The sequence below is a fragment of the Pundamilia nyererei genome, unplaced genomic scaffold (assembly GCF_000239375.1).
Source record: "Pundamilia nyererei isolate P.nyererei 1_Seehausen unplaced genomic scaffold, PunNye1.0 scaffold00266, whole genome shotgun sequence".
In the NCBI taxonomy this organism is placed as follows: Eukaryota; Metazoa; Chordata; class Actinopteri; order Cichliformes; family Cichlidae; genus Pundamilia; species Pundamilia nyererei.
The window spans coordinates 577,334-591,699 of record NW_005187667.1 but is presented as its reverse complement, the minus strand read 5'-3'; the positions used below and the strand labels follow the sequence as shown (position 1 = coordinate 591,699).

At 47.9% G+C, this 14,366-nt stretch overlaps 3 protein-coding genes across 3 annotated transcripts in view; 2 read left to right on the top strand and 1 right to left on the bottom strand.

Annotated features, from left to right (window-relative positions):
• The window catches only part of guca1d (guanylate cyclase activator 1d), a 9,038-nt gene extending 5,453 nt beyond the window's left edge, over positions 1-3,585 (top strand). Inside the window, exons 3-4 of the mRNA XM_005750246.1 lie at positions 353-440; positions 692-3,585. Coding sequence (XP_005750303.1) covers positions 353-440; positions 692-825 — 222 coding nt within the window. The 3' untranslated portion in view covers positions 826-3,585. The remainder of the gene's footprint in view (positions 1-352; positions 441-691) is intronic.
• Positions 3,586-4,417: 832 nt separating this feature from the next.
• On the bottom strand, positions 4,418-8,728 carry alg8 (ALG8 alpha-1,3-glucosyltransferase). Its single transcript, XM_013915192.1, has 13 exons — positions 8,600-8,728; positions 7,647-7,725; positions 7,352-7,545; positions 7,160-7,269; positions 6,715-6,782; positions 6,374-6,500; positions 6,185-6,288; positions 5,968-6,088; positions 5,724-5,863; positions 5,484-5,623; positions 5,300-5,397; positions 5,086-5,158; positions 4,418-4,984 (listed from the first exon to the last, which is right to left on the bottom strand). The coding sequence occupies exons 1-13, from the start codon at positions 8,677-8,679 to the stop codon at positions 4,756-4,758; spliced, it is 1,563 nt and encodes a 520-aa protein (XP_013770646.1). The 5' UTR covers positions 8,680-8,728; the 3' UTR covers positions 4,418-4,755.
• Positions 8,729-9,437: 709 nt separating this feature from the next.
• ccdc90b (coiled-coil domain containing 90B) lies at positions 9,438-14,125 on the top strand. The gene is made up of 9 exons (XM_005750244.2): positions 9,438-9,741; positions 10,018-10,137; positions 10,213-10,316; positions 10,384-10,485; positions 10,927-10,968; positions 11,074-11,145; positions 11,321-11,374; positions 11,485-11,599; positions 13,801-14,125. The coding sequence occupies exons 1-9, from the start codon at positions 9,690-9,692 to the stop codon at positions 13,854-13,856; spliced, it is 717 nt and encodes a 238-aa protein (XP_005750301.1). The 5' UTR covers positions 9,438-9,689; the 3' UTR covers positions 13,857-14,125.
• Positions 14,126-14,366: the final 241 nt, after the last annotated feature.

Below are 14,366 nucleotides of genomic sequence, written 5' to 3'. Positions count from 1 at the left end.
TTGGGCATTTTTAATCTGTAGCTCTGCTCTAAAAGAACGTACGTACCTGGCCCCGCCTACTATCCTCGGAAACGTAAAATGATTGGCTAGAATCCAAAGTGTATCACAGCTCAGGGAAAAAAAGCACCGAAATGTGCGCTGCTTTTCGGTCTGGTTAGTACCGTTTATGTCACAACCGGTGCCATCATAGCACGGGATACCGGTACCCATTACTAGTTATGAAAAACCTGAAACTGACCGATACAAAACGTTAAGCTCAGTCAGAGATTATTTTACTGAATGCTGACTCATCTTCATGATTCAGAAACTTATTGAGAACCTTGTTATTTGTCCTTGGTGTCTCCATCTGCAGGCCATCCAAGACATCACACGGAACAAAGACATCGACCCCGAGGAAATCGTCTCGCTCATATTTGAGAGGATTGATGTGAAAGGAGAAGGTAATAAAGACAGCTGAGCCCAGCTCAGATAGTAAACTCTGTAACTCCTCTCTGCCAGATCTGGACCAAAGTCGCATGACAGCCAACAATCAACCAAATAATTAGTAAACGACACAGTTGAAGATCCGACCTACACCCCAAACGACTTCCCACTATATAATTGATGGGCAGCTCTTCCACATTTTGGTCTGTGTTGTGTTTAAGAGGCATTTTGTTTATTAAATTATGGATTCTGACCTCTGACCCTGCAGGTGAGCTGACCCTGGAGGAGTTCATCGAGGGAGCCAAAGACCATGAAGATATCATGGACATGCTGAAGACCCTGATGGACCTGACGCCGGTCTTACTGATCATTATTGAGGGCCGGACGGGGAACAACCAATGAGAGAAACGTGGAAGCAGTGAGCTGTGATTGGCCGTTTGGACAGGTTTAACATTACAGAGAGGAAGCCTGGCTGATTTTCATGTGAAGAAGGTCACGATGGACTCTGTGAGCTGCATCTGCCAACCCCCTCCTGCTGTAGGTCCCCCTGGACCAGGAGTTTGTGGTGCCACCAAGTCTTTCTCTTGTATGTGCTATATGTATGGAACCAACACCACTGCAGTGGGAACAAGGTCTTCATATTCCTTTGCCATAGAGAACCTCATTTCATCCAACATTTTGCTAATTTCTGCTTCAACTATTTAGAAAATGTGTCGCACTGACGCTGGACTGAGAATCAGAAAGTTGAGATACCTGAGGTTGAGTTTTAACAGCAGCATTAATAAAAACTACTACCAATAATAATAATAATAATGATAATAACTAATAGTAATAATTCTTCTAATTACTACGAGCTTTCAGAAAAACTTTAAATCTTTTCAACATCTCAACATCAAAGATTTTCGCCCCAGATTTATTCATCTGACTTTGATCTATACGAAAAGCATCAAGCTACACTTTCTGCAAACAAACAGTCCATCAATACTGAGACCGAAGCACATTAAAAGGACCTGAACTGTGGCTATGCATCCATGTCTGAGAATACTGCTACAGCGATTTGTGTGCTAATAGTTTTTGTAATACTGAGACAGTGATTTGGAGAAGGTGCTGTCTCTGTGAGCCGGGAGATTACCGTACAGCTGATCCTCTTAATGCTGCCAAAGGATCTGATTCTTCCTCTGGAGGAGGCTTCATCATCTTTAACCCCCACACAGGTTCATGTCTTTGAGGACAAAACTAAATGTTTCAAACACATCCTGCAGCCGTGATGTGTTTAACACACAGTCTGTGGGGTCGATAAATCCACTTTCCATATCAGAGCGAAGCGGTGCATTCAGGGACCAAAGCTGCTCCATCAGCTCAATTGGCAGCAGGCCAGTCCAAAGGTCCACTCGGGTCAGGCCGGACCAAACTGGGGCGCCTGAGGGCAGAACAACCTATCATCTCACTCACAGTGGAGGACTAAGCACATTTACTCAAGTACTATGCTTGACCTCATTTGTATGCCACTATCTACTGCTCTGCTTCTCAGAGAGAAGCTTTGTACTCCTCCCAGTGAACCAAGCTAACACATCAAAGCCTCAACATGATATTAATGAAGATGTGAGCACCCGCACACTTCCTCAGATTTAGTGAAAGAGACCAAAAGAGGACTCAATGAAATTGTGCTTTTTGAATGAGAATTAGAAATGGCATCTAGTGGCCATTGTTGGAATTGCACTTTTATTCATTCCTGCACTGGTTTCAGTAGCACTACCTACAGATGAAACAACTTTTTACCCACTGATCACTTTCTTCTGAATCTACTGAAAGGTTCAGCAGGTTTATGTAGATGACTGTCCTGCTGTCTTCAGTTAAACGTAGTGAACAGGTGCACATTTCCACCATTTTGGAGTGGAATTATTATACCTGAGGATGTGTCATTAATGAAGGGTGGAGGACAGTTAAACAGAGGAATCTCAAATATACAACATATCCAATGATTTTATCACCGTTATGAAAACCGTATATCAAAAACAAGTTTTCTGGTCATTTCAGGAGAAAAAACCTTTGGGGTAGAGTAGAGTTTAAACAGGAAGACATCTGCTGTATAGACTGTACAGTGTTGTAAGGTATGAGAGGTCCTGTGTCCCGGACAAGCCCCCAAACATGTTATAACTTCAAATTCAAAGGCACACGGAAAACCTAATATGAGTTGTCACCATGCTGCTGCTGTTATATTAATGAAAATAAAGTTACTTTCAAAGGAAAAACAGATAAACAAAAGACAAAGAAGGCTGTGAACCAACCATCTGCTTCCTATCTAACCAAAAACTGAAGACTGTGGGTAACTCCCAGCTCAACTCATAATACAGAGAACTACAAAAGCAACAAAACGTAACGCCAGTGAGGGAGGATGACTAAGACGCTAACTGCCAACCTTCATGCTCCGCCTTCCCTGGCTTCATATCTGTGTGGTGGTTCATCTGCAGCTAGTCAGCACTAATAATAAATCAAAGAGAAGAGAGCAGGTTAATGAGAAGGATTAGGTATAATAACAGGATGATGGACATGTCAGCACACTGAGTAACGTTAGCGTAAATTAAGAGTATCCATCCACAGGATACACACCAACAGCAGGCGTTTAGATGAAGTTTGCATTCACCTACGTGTGAAAAATAAATCAGACATAAGCAAAATTTGGGAAAAGGGGAAAAAAACCAGAGGTGGCTGCATACACAGTCTACAAGATATCGATCATAACCTTTTTATCGATTTTTGCAAAACACGGTCGGCATAATGATCAGCTCAGCTGCACGAATCAGGAGGGTTTTTTTTATAAACCACTTTTTCCACTGCACCCTCTAGTGGACTCTCACAGCAATACATATGCTATAAGTTTAAAGGCCAAGCACACTACCGGCCTAGTTTTGCGCGACAGGTCGCTCGATTGAATGTTTTAAATGTTTTTATTTTTACAAGGTGACATGTGTGACCACGTCAGGAGGGTCTGAGGATGTCTGGCTAAGCTAACAGGTCCTACTGTGCAACAGATTTTTATGGTGAAAATGTGTCCTGTAAAATCTTCAGTCCTAACCACTCACGTATTGTGCTGCCTTATCAATAAAGCTTTTAAGCAATCTGTGTGCTTTTCATTTAGCCCCATTAAAGAATGTATAAAAAACCCAAACAATGTGTTTTCATTTTTTAAGAACCTTTATCGATACTTTGCTGGCAAAAATGTCAAAAACAATAAAGTTTTGTACTTTGATCCAATAACGCGATGGCACTCCAGCTGTTTACAATCTCAGAGCAGCTGGATGGACTTACTGATAATGATGATGATGAGTAGTTGTTCAGTTTTGTGTCTCTCATGAAGCACATGATTAAAATCAATTGAGAGTCAGGTGAAGGGGTCTTCCTGTCGCAGATTTGTTGTTTTTTATTCTTCAAATCCAACGTGGTGAAGTCCAGCTTCTGATTTACAGTAAGTCCAGTGGAACCCCTGAGGAACCACCCAGGAGCCTGCTGGGTGGATGATTATTAGCTAAAGCTTAAATATCATAAAGCCTGGTAGTGGGGGCTTCAGTTCATGTGCTGAAACAGCTGTTGGTGCACATTTAAAGTTTCCTGTTCCTGTTTTTTTGGTCTCCCTACCTCTGCCTCATTTAATTATGTTTTAGCTTGATTATATATTTTAGTGTATAAAGATGTTTGAATGTTGAAGTGATCCTGTCACTTGTTTTGTTTCTTGTCTTTGACAGTTTTCAGCTGCGCTGATGTTACTGTGGTTGTAAATCTGCAGATACATACGGGGACTGACTGAACTGGTCGTGTTTCTGCCTCACCAAAGATGAGCGCTGTGCTTTTGTGAGTAGTTGATAAGTGGTTGTGCCTTTGGACAAATGAATACACAAACGAGGAGTTCTTATACAGCAGGATGCCAAACTCAGACCTGCTGTGGGAACAACGTTTGAATCTTTGGCCCTTTATCAAAGTCAGAGTGCAACACACACAGATTTGTTCATCTTTTAATTAAACAATCAGACAAAGCTGCTAAAAACATTGTGGGTGCAGCTTTTGGTCCACTCGAGTTCTTTGCACCAACACGACTCTCTCACTGCCGCTCGCCCTTTCTGCAGTTTTGGGTGGAGTTACAGTCGGGTTCTTCCTCGCAGCTCCAGCCTCTGTCAGAGCTTCAGCTCCTCTCACTGCTGCTCAGAGGACGTCTCAGAGCGCCTCCTGCTGCATCCTCAGCTCACTTTCAGCCACTTCCTGCCACCCGTCCCCGTGAGCAGTCATGTTGGTGCCTTGCTCGGAGGCAGAGGTATTGGGGATCGAACCCGCGACGTGTCACAGCAGTTTAGGCTTGTCCTCCCGTTGCAGCAGCAGGCTGGCATACAGGCGCAGGAAGGCGTAACAAACTCCCATGGCGCAATACACCGAAGTCACCAGCAGGGGGAGGAAGGGCAGCCTCTGCTGCCACGGCGACAGCGGGAAGACAACCTCACAGGCGATCGCCACGGCAACCAACCCCAGCAGGTAGATAACCTCCAGAGGATGGAGCAGAAACCCCTGAGCACTGAGGGCAGAGTAATCCGATTACTTTAAAATACTAAAAGTAAAGTACTTTAAGGTATCCAAGTAGTAACTACACTATACTGTAGTAGTGTTTGTGTTTACCTGTGGAGCTTTCTGAGAGCAGTGAAGGAGAAGATGCTGAACATCAGCATGAGCACCACCTTAAAGGGCAGCTCTGAAAAACACACCATCATCATCATCATCATCTAAACGCAGTAATGTTGAGTCTGTTGCACGCTGGAGCCCCTGGCGAGCGGCGCTCTCGTGCGTTTCTGCTAGCTGAACAAACGTAATGATTAAACTACTTCCTGTTTACCTGCGGGCGTGAAGAGCAGCGGGAACAGGGAGTAGTGACCTGTGGTGGTCAGGATCAGGAAGATCCCAGCATCCTCTCTGTTCTCCACCGCCAGGATGCTGCGGGAAGAGAAACAAGGCGAAATCGTTTAAACCGCACCGTCAGCTGATGACATCATCATGTGACAGGACGGGTCGGCGCTCACCTGAGGGGAAGGATGGCGATGAGGATGGCCTTCTCGTGGACATGCCAGCCAAACATGAAGGAGCCCAGAGCGCAGAGCAGCAGGCAGCGTAGGAAGCCCCGAGCACCGCAAGGGCGGAGCCAGATGGATGCAGCCGCCGGCTTCAGAGAAGAGGAGGAGATCGGGCGTTAAAGCGTGACCACACCCACACGTGAACACAATCGGGTTCAGCTCAGGGTCTCAGTGTCCAGCTCGACTCACCAGGATGGACAGCAGCGTGCAGACGAGCGTGACGGTGGGCGTCACGGAGGGAAGGACCGAGTGCTCAAACTCCTGAACCAACCCGCCTGTCATGGACGCCAGGGGAAGCTCCGCCTCCTTGAGCAGCTTCAGGCGAACACCTGGAGGAAAAAAAAAAAAACAGAACGCTCAGACCTCCATCCGCCTCCTCCGCATCATGATGCTTGGTTTTAATGTCCTGTAAACAGAGGGGGCGGAGCCTCACCGATCACCGCCAGGGTTTTGTCCAGCACGTTGTACAGCGCCCAGATGTTCGGCGCCCAGTAGGCGTGACAGAGACCGCGCTTAAAGGGGAAGAGCCTGGAGAGCACCTGAGGGAGCTGCCCCTGAAAGGCAAACGAGCATCGTCAGGTCATGGCGCCGTCGAGCGACCTTCAGTAAAAAACAAAAACAAAAAAACAAACACTGCGGTGACCTCTCACCATGGCGATGAAAGGGCCAAAGGACAGAGCGCAGACAGAGGTCACGATGGCGCCCAGAGCCAGCAGGCGCAGCAGGCTGAAACTCGACCACCTGATGGAGCCGTCTGCAAAATAAACACGTGGTCAGTAGTCCGGCACAGACGCAGTACCCACTCACACCAGCAGGAGGAGCCATGGGTTGGACCTCACCTTTGTTGTCCTGAGTGAAGCAGTAACTCCTCAGCAGGTAGACGCCGTACGCTGGGGCCACGTACAGGTAGATATGCTTCAGGTTGAGCAGGAAGGCGAACAGCAGCGCCCCCTGCAGGTGCTGAGACTGAATCACACAGGCGATGCGTCACAATCACTTTTTTCTACTCTTGGAACTGTATGATGTCACAGAGAGAGGACAGATTCTCCACCCACTTGGGGGAGGAGCCAAAAGTGCTCATTTCAGACAGAGAATGAGGCTTATTCTGAGCTGTGAATCATTCTAAGCTGCTTGGGAGAGTCTCAGAATGAAGGCAGCTGAGTGTGAGCACAGCTTGTACCTGCAGGTGTTTGGCCACCGACAGCAGCAGGAACCCGAACAGGAAGCCGTTATACTGGAAGTGAATATCTGAGGTGGGAGTGAAGGAAAAACCAGCACTCGACCAAAACATTAGGAACACAACATCCACGACACAAGCATAGAGACGATGGAGCTTTTTATCACAGGCTGAAACTGCTCAGGCTGACGGATTGCTCCGTGTAAATGTCGTCACTTTGTCACCTTAAATAGATTTGGTGTAATTAGTGGGATTACAGCCTTGGTTCACTGTAAAGAGTTCATGACAAACACCTAATTGTTCTTTAAATGTCACATTAGTGGATGTTGAGCAGGACGCGTTCAGCTCCGTTTCCCTCTGACCGCATTAAAAACTTTTCCAGGGTGGCGTTCACGCCGCCACCGCACGGAGGCTGGCAGTTTAACGCACAGGCAGAGCTGCAGGATACGATCGACGAGGAGGAGGCCGAAGTTCCACAGCAGCAGCACGGCCAGGACGAAGGACGGCTGGCTCAAAATGTCCCGAGATCCCTTTGGCTCCCGAACGCACCTGCAGCACCTGGAGGAGGAGGACAGAGCCAATCAGGACGCAGGAAACAGCTGTGTCAGAAGCTCCAGCTGTTTCCCGGGGACACACTCACTCTCTGGCGGCGTAGATGAAAACCACGTCGGTGACGATCACCGACAGCCTCTGGAACAGCACCGTGGCCGGGCTGGCGTAGTTCAGGTTCTCCACCTGCAGCATGTTTGCGTCAAAGCTGCGCGCCACCTGAGACAGCCCGAACTCGAACCAGGCGAACAGCGGCGGGTAGTCCAGGGTCCACTCGGACGTGTTCTGCAGGAGAGAAAGCGCCTCGTGAAACATCAGCGAGCTTTCCCACCGCCTCCCACAGGTGCTTTTATTTTACAGGTGAGTGTGGGCTCCTCCTCCCTCACCTCATAGTACCACCTGGACACGGGCAGGCTGTGCGTGATGGCCAACCAGTTCCTGTGCACCTCAAAGTCCGTCGACCGGCTGAAGACACACACACACACACACACACACACCCCAGTTTAACAGACCAAGCTGGACAGATAGAGGCTTCAGCTTTAAACACGTTTGACCTCCACCTGAGGAGCACCACCTGCACCAACAGTGACCATACACATGTTCATCTCAAGGACAGCAGGTGTGCGCTCCGTCAGTAACACCTCAACTGTCAGAGGATCAATCTGAGCTAATGTACTCAAACACTCTCATTTCTTAACTTCACATGGACACAAAGGTCACATGTCTCAGGGTTAAAGGTCACCGGCTCACCTCTCAGTACACTGTGGACCCCTTTATTAGGTGTTTTACAGAGCACAGAGGTGTTAGCAGGGCTGGATTCATGCCGAATGTGTCAGTGTTTTAAACTGACTCCGCTTATTTAAAAAGATCCGATTCATCCGCTGTGCTCACAGAAAGACACGCGCGATGGTTTTAATCGGGAGATTTCCCGCAGGGATCCGGTCCTCACAGACGCGGCACTGCGCTTCATGAGACGTTCGCGGGCTCTGAGCCTCCTGACACTCGTTAGAGCTCAGTAGACCCGGCAGAGTGACTTATGACGCCCGTTGCATCCCGGGTGTACCTGTACGGTCAATCACCTGTGTGAAACGTCATCAAGGAGCGCCAAAACGAAGCTCTAAAGAAAAACGGCGTATCCCTGAAGCCCAGCCTGCAGCTGATGACGGCTCGGGTTCAAGTTCAAACAAACTCGGATTTCACACGAAGTCAAACTAAACGATCTCATCCGCGCACAGCTTCCCGCACGCACCCGCGCAGACCCCTCACTGTTATCGCGTACAGGAAATGACGTTAACGTGGCTAATAACCGCGGTGACACTGAGGAAGACTTGGGACTCACTACGCGCTGATGAAGAAGCACTTCAGCAGAGAAACTCCCACAGCTAACGCCGAGAACCAGCTGCAGCTGTCCGCCGCCATGACAGTCGGCCTGCTGACGTCTGCTTCAAACTTTATTGACAAAGCCGAGGAGGACAGTTCCTCAGTGAACTTTAATTATTTGTTGTTGTTTTTATTTATTTATTTTTAAACAGAGTTTGAACAGAGTCCTCAGTCCTGTTTCTGTTTTGTTTAGATATTTATGTAAAAAAAAAAGTTCGCTTTTATAATGATGCTTTAAATGTCGACAGGTAAAGTCGGAATTCTGAGCTTCGTCTGTGCTAGACTTAAATGTCACACACTGAAGTTTCCTCCCGCGTTTAAAACCTTTCAGTTCATTAAAAGAAAAACTTAAGTTTCAGAGAAGAAAATGAAAACTATTTAAACTTCTCTTTATTTCTGTTTTTAAATAGTTTTGTCATTTCTGATTTTACTTCTCTTTTCTTAAATGTTCTTATACTTTTTGTCCCTTAGTTCCTCTTTCTGCACCACATCTGATCATCCACCTCCATCTCCTCTATCCCAGCATCCTCCTCTGTCACACCAACCCTCTGCATGTCCTCCTTCACTACATCCATGAACCTCCCCTGAGCTCCTCCTCTCCTCCTCCTGCCTCCACCCTGTCTCCTCTGTAGATGTCCAAACCACGTCAGCCTCTGTCTTTGAGCAGTCCCTCTGATGGACTCGTCCTGCTCATGGCAAATTAATATCTGAACACTTCCAGCAAATACACCGATCTGTCATATTTCATCATCTTTAACTGTTTTTGCATAAAGTTTGTTGCATGTAAACATCTGAGTGCTTCAGTTCAAACTGAAGAAGCACCGACGGCGCTGACATCCTCACCAGTCTGCACCAGCCGGGGGCGCTGTCTCCTCAACTGTCACGGTGTTTTCTGTGACCCACAGTCCCTGAATGCAGCATGGGTAGGGCCTGCTCCTTCCTCGGTGTGACAGTTTCCGGTTTGTGAGCGCTGTGTGTATTTGTGCGTAAACACTCCAAAGTGTGTAAGTAAACGTCACAAAAACTCTGAAATCACAGCAGCTTCCGGGATGAACGTGCTCATGAGGAGGTGTTTCCGGCAGCGGGTGGTCACGTGGAGAGGTGAGGCTGAAGCAGAGGACCCCAAAAATCAGACAGACTCACCAAATCACCGCAGACACGCTGGTTTCCGGTCACTGTGACGTTTCTGTGTTTACTAGTTCATACTTCGGTCATAAATCTGGACCCAGTCAGTAATGAAGGACAGCCAATCAGAGTCCAGCTCCAGAAGCGTTTACACTGTGATCTAGCTCACCTGGTTAAATTGTATCACATGTCTGCATTGTTAGGGGCGTGGCCTGTGTGTGTGTACAGCCTTTGTGTGTGTGTGTTTTAAAGGTCTCCATGTGGGGGCGCCGCTGACGACCTTCGATGTGAGGAAGGTTGAGCTGACGCCGCTGGAGCAGCGCAAACTGACGTTCGATTCCCACGCCATGGTCACAGAGCTGCAGAGCAGCGGTGAGGTCACTGTCAGGCGTGTCGGCGTGTAGTACCGGCTGTAGCACGGAGTGCTCATCGAATATTTTTGTGCAGGTTTCGAGAAGAACCAGGCGGAGTTGATCGTCTCAGCTCTGGTCACTCTCGCCACGGCCAACATGGATGTCGTTTACAAAGACATGGTGACCAAATCCCATCAGGTGGGAACCAGAGACGAGCTCCACCCTCGAGCTGTTTCCACAGAGTTACAGACTTTTCTTTCTTTAGGAGATCGCCCTGCAGCAGATCATGGCTCACCTGGACTCTGTCAGGAAGGACATGGTGATCCTGGAGAAGAGCGAGTTCGCTAACCTGCGATCGGAGAACACGGTACGTCGGCTTTACTTCTCATTTTCTCCAATCGTCCAGTATTCCTGCCTAACATCTGGACACCTCCTCGAGTCTGTCAGTTAGTGTGTTACTCGGATTTGTTAAATATGTGGAAGTTTTTGTAGGAAGTTCATCAGCTGATGGTGGAGCTCACATTTCGACCTGTCAGTGCACCTTAATAGACGTAATGAAGCTTCTGGTTCCTGGGACCATAACTCCGGGTTAGGACTAAAGAAGAAGAAGAGTTGGTGCAGGCGTCCCACAGGGCTCTGTTCTCAGTCCTCTTCTGCGTCACATTCAGCCACAATGTGTCTGATGATGTTACACGTGCTGGACTCTCGTCCTAGTCTTTAGATTAACAAAGAGACAAAAGCATCTGCAGGTTGTTCTGGATCGTCTCTGCAGCGTCCCGACTTTCTAAAAATCTTTTTGTTCCTGCAGAAAATGAAGCGAGAGCTGGAGCAGCTCCAGAACCGGCTGAAGGTGAGAGTGATGATCCCATGTGGGCTTGACCAGGCTGAAACATCCAGACCCTGGGTGAGGTCCCTGCTGTAACACGACGTGTCTGCTGATGTGTTTTATCTCCAGGAGGAGAGCAAGAAAATGATGGCAGAAACCAAACTGGACATCAACCTGGAGAGGAGCAGGGTCTCCGACATGGTGAGGCTCGCGAGGAATTTACCACAGGAACAGCGGAGCTTTAGCAAAACGCATCGGGCGGTTCGTCCGGCCGCTCGCCACTCGCCTCGGCTGCTTAAAGGTTCCGTTTGGGTAAATTTAAAGGAACGTGGGCACGTGACGCGTCTCTGAAGCTGCTTTCATGTTTTTGTCTCAGTTCACTGAGCAGGAGAAGAAGCTGATGGAGGCCACGTCAGACTTTCATCACAAGGTGAAAACAACAGCTGCAGTACTGATGCTGTAAAGTACCCGTTGGTTAGCTCTGCAGGGCCATTGGTTGTTTTAACTGATGACATCACATCACGTGTGTCTCGTGCTCAGAGATCCGAGCTGGAAAACGACAACATGGAGATCAACAGGAAGCTGGACCTGCAGGTGGCCTCGCTGAAGACGCTGCTGGAGTCCCTGAAACTGCAGACGATCCGCTACCTGGCAGGTGAGACGGCAGCCGTGCTTCTGTGCGTCTGCGATGGCGTGAAGACGAACACTTTAGTCTGACGCCGTGCTGCTGCCTGTCAGCACAACATTTTACATCTGTCCTCAGAGAAACACCAGTTTTCTTCTCTGTGTGGACAGCAGGGGGCGCTGTAGTACACAGAGTGCAGCTGTACCTACATGTGTAAGTGTGTTGCTACCCTGTGAACTTTTACACATTGTGTCACTTTACAACCACAAACTTAATGTTTAATTTCTGTGACAAAGCAGCACAAAGCAGCACATAACTGAAGTGGTGTGAAAACGATGCACGCTTCACGCAGTGTGCGTTTGTATCCGTGTCGTACTTTGAGCCACGTTTCCTTTGCGGTTCGTCTCCACCAGCTCTGCACAGCTGCAGGCTGCATTTCTGCCTGTTCTTTGTTTTAAAGCAGCTCGACTTCAGCCAGACCGGACGCAGAGCGTCTGTGAACAGCGGTTTCTAAGTGTCGCCACAGACGCTCGGTCGGCTTCAGGTCTGGACTTTGACCGTCCTAACACGAGTACTCTGATCCAGGTCCCTCTGGAGCTCTTGCTGTATGTTGAGGCTTCCCAGTCTCAAGTCCTCGAGCTTTGGTCTCGTCTGAGCAGAGCACCGTCTCCCATGTTTGCTGTGTCCCTGCACGACTCCTGGCAAACTGCAGACGAGACTTTTTATGTCTTTCTGTCAACAAGGGCTTCTTCTTGCCACTCTTCCATATCTCCACATAGATCTGTGCCGTCCATGACTTCCAGTTGTCCTGTGGACAGACTCTCTCTGAGCTGTGGGTTTCTGCAGCTCCTCCAGAGTGACCGTGGGCCTCGTGGAAGCTTCTCTGACCAGTGCTCGCCGTGCTCGCTCTGTGTCTTGGTAGGTTTGCAGTTGTAGGAAAGTTTTTCCATTTTTGGATGATGGATTGAACAGAGAGATGTTCAAAGCTCAGGATATTTTATATGAGCTAACTCGTCTTCATCCCTGAGCTGTGTGGTGCCTTCACTGATGCTCTCTAACAAACCTGTGAGGCCTTCACAGAGCAGGTGTGTTTATAATGAGACTAAATCACACACAGGTGGACTCTGTGCTCTAAAGCAGCGGTCCCCAACCCCCGGGCCTCGGACCGGTACCGGTGCGCGAGTCGTTTGGTACCGGGCCGCGAGAGTTGAGGCTCAGGTGTGAAATGTTTGGTTTTCAGGGTTTTTATCGTTTTCAGCGTTATTTTGTTATCGTTTACTCGGTTTTACTGTGTTTTACTGGTTTTATTTCGTTGTATTTATCCGCGACACCTTAAAGGTCGGTCCGTGAAAATAATGTCGGGCATAAACCGGCCTGTGGCGCAAAAAAGGTTGGAGACCGCTGATCTAATAAGCGACTTCTACGGGGGGCTGATTGCACTGAGTACAGGGGCTGGATACAAACACACTTCACATTTTTATTTGGACATCATGTATCGTCTTCGTACCGCTTCACAGGTATCTGCTACTTTCTGACTAAATGTGTCAAAGTTCACGGCGTATAAATACTTCCTCATCACGCTGTGTACAGCCTGTGTGATTCAGTCTCTCCATATAAAAACGTTACAGTGAAATCAGAGGACGTAGCGTCGTGTTTAGCTGACTCTGATGATGCAGCGTGAGGTAGCGAGTCACAGATCGTACGGTGATGTCAGCAGGCGACGCGTCCTGATGGGACTGAAGGCTGAACACGATCTAAAACCATCACAGTTTGGTCCATGAACGGATCCCTGTGGAGCTCCTGCACTGACGGCTCAGGAACCTGAAACCTGCCGCCTTAAGGTGGAATAAAAATGGTCCTAAAATCACGCCCTGTGGCACGCCATGTTAGCACGCCACGTTAGCACGCCATGTTAGCATGCCATGTTAGCACGCCATGTTAGCACTCATGAAGCTGGACTGTTACCCATCAGCCACCACAGGTGGATGAGCCGCAGCGCTCCGACCACACGTAGAACCTGATTTCTATCGTGCTAAAACCTGATGATGAACTTGCTTCTTTCAAACTTCAGACAGACACCAAACTCATCTTTACAAACGTCGGCTCTGAATTTATATCCAAGTTCCAGCAGCGCGAGAATCAAATTTTGCTGTTTTTAATTTGGAGGTTTGAATGAAGACCTGACTTTCACTGTTTCAGTAACGCTGATCGAACGCTCTGCTCCTCCTCAGCCACCCTCTTCTCCTGCCTCGCCATCGCTCTGGGACTCTACCGCCTCTGGAAGTGAACGAGTGACTCGTCTTCATCCACCACACAAAGTAGTTCCAGAAGAAGAAAACTCTGATATTTCATCTGAGCCCAACAGAGTGAAAATACTCAGAATCAGCAACATGTACTCAGAGTATCCAAAGTAGAAGTACTCAGTATATACGGCATACTTTCTTTATATTTCAGAAGGAGCAGCACAGAGTAAAAGTACTCTAAAAGTACCCGAGTTACCAGCTGATTGTACTGTTGCTGAGGTAGAACTTTAAATGAATGGACTCAAACACTAGTTTAAATGTTTTTTATAAGCTGTCTTAAACACTTTTGTTAATAAAGTTTTAATTTTGAGTTCAGAAACATAAAGTCTGACATTTCTGGAGCCGCAGAAACAAAACCGTCAGCGTGAGTTTGTGTTGATCTGCTCTGAGGTCTGACAGTGAATAAAGCCTGGAAGAAAAATGTCTGTGTTATTAACAGAGATGAAAACACTGTGTGGCTCTGAAACGAGACAGTAAGTCACTACGCAAAGTTT

Coding starts and splice junctions, on each gene's coding strand:
- alg8 (XM_013915192.1), bottom strand. CDS start 8,679: ATGGCGGCGGACAGCTGCAGCTGGTTCTCGGCGTTAGCTGTGGGAGTT. Junction 7,726..8,599: donor TGCTTCTTCATCAGCGCGTA/GTGAGTCCCAAG, acceptor GTGTGTCTTCAG/CCGGTCGACGGACTTTGAGG. Junction 4,985..5,085: donor GCTCTCAGAAAGCTCCACAG/GTAAACACAAAC, acceptor CTCTGCCCTCAG/TGCTCAGGGGTTTCTGCTCC.
- ccdc90b (XM_005750244.2), top strand. CDS start 9,690: ATGAACGTGCTCATGAGGAGGTGTTTCCGGCAGCGGGTGGTCACGTGG. Junction 10,138..10,212: donor CACAGAGCTGCAGAGCAGCG/GTGAGGTCACTG, acceptor ATTTTTGTGCAG/GTTTCGAGAAGAACCAGGCG. Junction 11,600..13,800: donor GACGATCCGCTACCTGGCAG/GTGAGACGGCAG, acceptor GCTCCTCCTCAG/CCACCCTCTTCTCCTGCCTC.